The sequence below is a fragment of the Clytia hemisphaerica genome, unplaced genomic scaffold (assembly GCF_902728285.1).
Source record: "Clytia hemisphaerica strain Z4C2 unplaced genomic scaffold, Clytia hemisphaerica genome assembly, whole genome shotgun sequence".
In the NCBI taxonomy this organism is placed as follows: Eukaryota; Metazoa; Cnidaria; class Hydrozoa; order Leptothecata; family Clytiidae; genus Clytia; species Clytia hemisphaerica.
Window position 1 is genome coordinate 1,523,734 of NW_027103699.1, and position 7,523 is coordinate 1,531,256.

A 7,523-nucleotide genomic window follows, 5' to 3' on the forward strand; every position below is an offset into this window, starting at 1 on the left:
TCTCACTGTAAACGAATAAGGTTATATTGGTAAAAAAATATTAATAAATTTGAGACAATCAGGGTCATAAGAATACGATCGAATTCATGCTTCTTATAGATACTTCTATACTACCTGCGCCTTTGTAGAGTTTTGCAATTTAGACTAGGTCAATCGTGATTAGAAACAAGATCTACAAGAACACTATATGAAAAATATATATAACATCGTTAAAAAGAAATTTGTTTTAAATATTTAGGGTTCGAATCTGTCAAAACCAAACTGGAAGTTTATTTTCGAACTTCTTTACAGGTAGTGTTAAAATGACGAGAAATTGATAGTAGCAGAGAAATTTCTTGAAAGTTGCATATTAATATTTATGACGTTATACCAGAAATTACAGATGTTACATATGTTCAAATTATGGGCCGTCCACATAGTACGTACGCACTAAATTGTCGAAAATCGAGTGCCCCCTGCCCCCTGTACGCACACGTATGCAAATGGCTTTACACTTCTGGTAAGTAAGTACTTTTTCATTCACCCCCTCGAATTCAAATCGCTTGGTTCGGACCTTTATTTCATACATGGAACTCAATGTTTATTAAGAAACTTTTTCTCTTCCTTGATGCGTATGAGAAGCGTAAAAGTCGACAAAAAAACAAGCATTTTCTCTGCGTACGTACATTTTCCTTTGACCCCTCCCCTTCCCCTGTACGCAAGCATACGCTTTTGAGAAGAACCCCCCCCCCCTTCCCCCCTTAGTGCGTACGTACTATGTGGACGGCCCCTTAGCCTATCGTCGGTTGTTTAGTCAGTTAAATTTAGACGATTAAACAACCGGTCATCGATTGAAACTGGAATTGAAAAAAAAACTATACATAGTCTCGTCGTTATTTCTTCTTGAACTCTAAGAACATTATATTAACAAACATTATATTGTACACGTGTTTGACAAAGTAATTAACATGATAAGAATCCGATGATAAAACCGCACCGTTTAAGGTATTTCAAACATAGATAAGGTCATCTTGTATATATTCTACAGTGTGTCCGAAAAATAAAAACGGAATATAGTCTTGTCTCCCGAATAAACGGGGGGGGAGGGGGGTCCGAATAAGCAGGGGGGTAGGAAAATTTTCTAAATTCTAATAAGCGGGGGGATGGAATAAGAGGAGGGGGCGTAATTTGAAGACAGAATTTTTTTTAACTGATATCATTTTCAACAACAAAAAAGATACTTTAACAATAATGAACACGTAAAATAAGAACCAATACTAACAAAAAGGAAATTTTTAACAAGTTTAAGGTCTATCTACACTAAAATAAAATATTGAATTATTCAAATTTAATTAGCGGGGGGGGTCTTAATAAGAGCGGGGGGGGGTCTTAATAGAGCGGGGGGGATGGATTTTTTTTCTCTTAGCAATTAGCGGGGGGGGGCGTCTATTCGGGAGACAAGAGTAAGCTATTTACAAAAAAGTTCTCATTATTAAATCTTTACGATTTCCATGATTTCAAATTACTCAAAAACGCAATCTAATCACCTTGTGGGATATAAAACCGAGAAACTTAATCGTATTTTCATTATTCTAAACTCCTGTAAGATAAGTTTTAAAGACTTAATTTAATATGAAATCTGTTCCGATTTTTTCTAGACACACTGTAACGTACAAACATTCTTCCTCGATTTTGTAACTTAATCGGATTAACTTATTTCGCGAGATTAAATTTCGCGATTTCGCAAAAACACGTAAGATTCCTGACTCGCGAAATTAAATCCACCATAAAAATTTTCGGCGAAGAAACCAGTCCAAAGTCCGATTTTTGGCACAAAATAGCTATTTTTCAGCTGTTTCCAGGCTTATTCGCGAAATTAAATTCACGCGAAATTTTTCAAAACCCTGACTCGCGAAATTAAATTCAGAAAATTTCGCGATTTTTTTCGCTCGCGAAATTTAATCTCGCGAAATTTAATCCGATTAAAGTAATTCGTTACGTTATCGATGGAACATCTTTCGATTCAATGCTTTTTAAAACTTTCACTTCCTTCATACAAAGACACATATTATTTTCCTTAAGGGCTCTGGTCATAGTGAAAAATCACCTTATGTTTTCGCTTCTTTGACATGTTTGAGAACAAGCTGCTTTTGAAAAAATGAATTTAAGTAATTACATTATGAGTAATTAAGGAATAGGTGTGGCGTGGACCTTAATGAAACGTCATAACGACGCTATTCATATACTTTTCACAAAAAAGCCTAATCTCCTTGGGGAAATCATTTTATTGTTTCAAACTTTTTTTAAGTTAATGACAAATAATTTCTTTATTTAGATTTTTTCGGAAAAATTTTCTATTTGGCTACATCCCAAGTTATAGCTATTTTCGTATGGAAATTTAGTGGAGAAAATTGCCAAAAATGAGGTTTTTTGGTGATTTTAAAGGAAAGATACTTCCACAAAAATTTTCCGAAATTATATTTTTAGATACTAAATAGATACATCACCTGAACCAAAAAAAATTCCAAAATGTTTGATTTTTACCGAGATTAGGGCTTTGAAAAGTGAAATACTCTTCTTCGAAAAATTCTTCGCTTTCTTCTTCATTTAAAATCGAAAAATTGGGTATGTCCAAAGCCCTTAAGACTCAAAGGCATTGACTTGAGAAAGTCTTCTCATAACATTTCCACTTCCAAGGCTCTCGCTTTGAAAGCCAATCAAAACAGCTTAAAAATTTTAGAACTCGTTAGATTCCAATCAATCATTTTCAATCTTTAAGATGATCCGATGCGTTTTTCTCTTCCTTGTAAATCAAAGATTATACATGTAGAATTTAGGATCTGGTAACTGGGTCCATAAAGCGAAATAGCTTCTCCATTAACTGGGATTTTGACGCTCTCACTTTCTTCATAGTCATGCAGTAGAAAGATATGTTCCCGATCAAATCCTAACTCAACTGCAATTTCAAAACGTTCATCAACATATCGAGTTGCCATAATGGGAGATTGTCTGTACCAATCATCTCCCTCTGATGATAATTTCTTCATGAAGTTAGTATCTTCTTCGTCAGATAGGAAAACAACAGATATCTCATTGAAATCATAACAAGTATTTATCTTCAGAAAATCTTCTCTATGTGTACCTTTTTCTAACGAGTTTGCCAGAACTTCCAGTCGACTTGCATAGGTCTCAGGATAAATTGTGTAGTTGCTATAATCTGCAATAGCTCTTTCCATATTTTGAAGGTATACACAACTATTATAATCACTGGCCGAAACTTTTTCAACAAATTCACTCCAGCTTTTCACTGATTGTATCTTCTCATATCTTTTCTGATAAATTATACCACTGCAATATTCCATCGTGTTCCAATTACATATACCAGTATGGAGTTGACTAGCTTGTTCAGCAAAAATTTTCAAGTTGATGATATCTTTCTCGACTTCCACCAGCTTATTTTTCCATTCTTCTGTACTTTCTTCAAATTCAGATTTATTCACATAATTGTTCATTTGGCTTTCCAACTGATTTATGCGAGCTTTTTGGCGATCAATATTCTGTCTTAGGTTTGAATTTTCTCTTTCTAATTGTGTTATTCGGTTTTTCAATATTTGTTGGTGCTTATCATCTGAATCACACAATTTTTGTTCCATTTTTGTGAGTAAGTCTGATTGTTTTTCAACCTTTGTTTTCAGCTCTGTGCTGTCATTCATGACCATTTTTTGAAGTTCTTGATAAGATTCTATAGTATTTAAGATTTGTTCAAGTTTTAGATGAGCTGAGTGATTTACAACCTTTGATTCTAAATCTTTATTTTCGGTTTTAAGCATACTTAGTTCTTGGTCGGTTTTAACGGCATGTTGTTCCAAGTTTTGGATGAGTTGTCGGTTTTCTCTGCGTTCTTCCACTAAATTTTGTACGGTCTTTAAAAGTAATATCTCGTGATGGTCTTGATTCTCTTCGTTATGATTCTTGACCTTTCCTTTGTTCAGCTAGTGAAAATTAACAGAATACAAGTTTTCGCCTCAAAAATAGTTTTTTTCTACACATCTTTTAATAAGCATAACACTTGAAGGTTGCCTAAAGCATATACTGAATTTCAAAGCATTTTTTAAAATCTCTAAAATTGCTAAAAATTGCAAATTGCACCAGTACAGTACATAGGAATTTTTGAAACTCAAAAAATTCATTAAGCATAATAAAGCTCACAAAATTTTCCCTATACTTATATAAAAACATGTACTCAGTGTTCTACTTTGTTGTAATTTTAATTTTCAAGCGATCGTAGTGCAGTGGTAGAGCATCCGACTTCGGTTCCCAAGGTTGTGGGGGGGGGGGGGTTGTGGGTTCAACCCCCAGCCGGGTCATACCGAAGATTCCCAAAATGGTACTTGATGCCTCTCTGCTTAATGATCAGCAATTAAGAGAAGGATCAAGGGTAAGTGGAGAAATCCAGGGAGAAAGAGTGATGTCCTCCCCCTACCCTCGGGTAGATAGTTATCTAAAGAGGAACCTTCGGGTCGCCTCAGACTGCGGTTGCAGACTTACTTACTAATTTTCAAACATGATTCTATTTTTTTTTGCGACGGAAAAAAATAACCAGTTGGTAAACCAGTGAGAGGAGTAATAGAAAAATAAATAACATCACTTAATACTTTTTGCCGGCAACCGAAAGAAGAATATTGGCATTCTACCTCCTCGAAACATTTTCGCTTATGCACCTGAAAGAGAAATTGATCGAAAGTTAAATAATTTCAAATTTTAATCCCTTTTTTCTGCGATATTTAAATCAACTTTATTTAATGAGCTGGGCATTAAAAGTTTTGTTTTTAAATAAGAGTGATATCGTTTGCTTACTCATCACTTTTATTTTACAAGCTTTTTCGCATTGGGTTGACACGGATGTGAAGCAAGATTGGTCAGAAAGAGGAAAAGAAAACATTTTTTGCTTATATCAGCATACTTTAACAATAGGCAGACCCTGTCCTGATATGAAATATGTGTCTGATATGAAACGGGAACACTTTTGTAAAAGCAAAACCTTTAAGATAACTTTACAAATACCTTGTAGTCATTTAATGAGCCAATCCATTTGCATTCCGTTTGCAAACATTTAAATTGTGTATCGTTTTGAATCAGCCGGTCCATGAACTTCACTGCTACTTTCTGAAAAATTGAAAAGCTATCAAATGAAGAAAAGCAGACAATTGTAATAGATAGATTAGCGGAGAGGATATCATCCGCTTTGAAGATAATTACACCTGTTTTCATTATAAAAATATCATGCTTTGACTGGAGTCGTTTATAATACATGTAACACAGTAGTATAGGCGTTATATGATAATACGATTGTTGTTACGGGATTTAGTTTGTATAAAATTGTTCCCACCATTACTTTTTGCTTTATTTCTACTATGTCTGATTTAGCCGTCTAGCTTGCTAGACTTTGTTATACTTTGATCGGATTAATTTTCGCAAAATCGAGTGAGATTGCTGACTCACGAAAATCAATCCACGTGAAATTTTTAAAATAACATTTTCGGTTTAAAATTCCATGCAAATTTTCTATTCGTGACGTACCTAATAAGCCCCACCCCCGGCTAATTAATTTTTGGAAAAATGTTTTTAAAAATTCCCTAATTCGCCCTAATTCTGCTGTATTAGCCAACTTTCAAAAATTTTCCACCCAGGACATTATTATTCTAACCCCCCCCCCCCCCCCCCCCCCCCCCCCCCGCTTGAGAATTTTTTCAGCTACCCCACTTATTGTATTCCAAACTCCTCTGTTTATTAGGTATCCGAGATTAGTTATTTTTCCTTTAAAGCTTTTGCATCAAACAAAGGTTAGAACCTCTAGAAAGCAGCTCGTTGGAGACGAAAAACTGAGTCGCTTGTTTTTATTTATGTACCAAACAAGCAACATGCTGAATGGACCTACATGATGATGAGAATCAGATAAAAATAGGACAAATAGCAAGAGAGTGTAGCGAGCAGATTATTATTGACGACAAGTTAATATCGACGACTTATAGTCGTAGATACTGGGGTGAATAAATATTTTAACGTGATTTCCCTATTGACGATAAAAGGTGATTTTCCCCAAAGTCCAACAAAAAAATAAGAAAAAAATACCAAGCTAACTTCGAGAAATGCTCATTTTCCCTAAATATAGCAAAAGGGAATTTCCCCAAATAAGAAAATCCGATTTTTACGGCCAAAAAAAAATTTCCAAAGAAAACTGCTTGAGCCACTTTTTAGAGAACCTTGCCCTCTATCTTTATGCAAAAAAATAGAAAAAACTAATGAATTTTACACTTTTTGGCCCAAATTTGTCCAAACATTGTTTTTTCGAAAATCGGGCTCCGTCAATTTTTTATCACTGTGCAAAAATCAGAAAAAACTATGAGCCACTCCCGAGAGAAGCTGGTAACAGACGAACGAACGAACGAACATCAGTTAATTTAAAGGACCTCCGTGGTAGGTCCAAAAAGGAGTTTCTTTTCATTTTTCATCTTCATTTTCTTAACTTTTTTAAGAATAATTTTTTTGCAAAAATTATAGTACTCTGAGTTATCTTTTCAACAGTATATGATTTGTTAGATTTGAAACATTGTTTGGAAAATGACAAGCAAAACAAACATAAGTGCACACTTAAAACGAATTGACTTGAATACCTTATTGCGTTGGTAACGATTTTGACATATCGAACATCGAAATTCTGCATCTTTTTCATCCAATCCTCTGCTAAGATATCAAAGAAGAGTAAAATTTAGAATTCATTTTAATTTCACTGCCGAACTTACTAACTAGACTAGCTCAACTTGCATCACTCCTATGCCCTAATGTAAGATCAATAAAGAAAGTTTTGGCGTCCAGGCTTCGAAAATGAAAAGATTTTGAAGAAAAAAAATAAGACTAGTATCGATACACGTTTTTTTATAAGAACATCCAAAAGTTTTGAAGCCTTTGGATATTCTTAAATTTTTATATTTTAAGCCTAAAAATATTCTCATTTTCACCATTCTGTGAGTATTTTTGCCCATTTTTATAGGAAATCAGATGTTTTTGAGTCCGCAAAAAACTTAAAATATTCTTAGCTGGTTCTTAATATTTTGGCCATCGAGGCCTTTTGTTCTTATATAGTTTGTTCTAAAAAAAAAGTGTAACCTTTACCGAATTAAAAAAACAAACCTTTTGACTTTTTCAATTTCCTTATTTTCGTAGTACAATAAACACTCTGAACACATTAGATGTTCACATGGCAATTCTGTAGCTTTTCGAATGATACAGAGACAGATTGGACATTCAAACAACTTCTTATCAACAACACCAGCAATTTCATTTTGAAATCCAGTTGGTATTTTCGAATTCATTTTTATTAATATTTTCTATATTTTCTCTGAAAATAAATAGAATATCATTTTTTCACTGTATTTTGACTGTATTATTAACATGTAGAGCTTTATCTTTCCATGAATTTACCTAATATCGTTCTACTAATAAGCTAATTTGACGTCCCGATCACTTCATAGGAAATCTTCTTC

At 33.9% G+C, this 7,523-nt stretch overlaps 1 protein-coding gene across 2 annotated transcripts; it reads right to left on the reverse strand.

The window, feature by feature from the left end:
- Nucleotides 1-2,747: 2,747 nt before the first annotated feature.
- On the reverse strand, nt 2,748-5,141 carry LOC136803982 (uncharacterized protein MCAP_0864-like). Of its 2 annotated transcripts, none has more exons than XM_067060716.1 (3): nt 5,044-5,141; nt 4,674-4,700; nt 2,748-3,971 (listed from the first exon to the last, which is right to left on the reverse strand). In XM_067060716.1, exons 1-3 carry the CDS (start codon nt 5,125-5,127, stop codon nt 2,754-2,756), a joined length of 1,329 nt encoding a protein of 442 aa, XP_066916817.1. In that variant the 5' UTR covers nt 5,128-5,141; the 3' UTR covers nt 2,748-2,753. The 2 variants fall into 2 exon arrangements, with proteins under 2 accessions (XP_066916817.1, XP_066916816.1); XM_067060715.1 differs by having other exon boundaries at nt 4,635-4,700.
- Between the last annotated feature and the right edge of the window lie 2,382 nt (nt 5,142-7,523).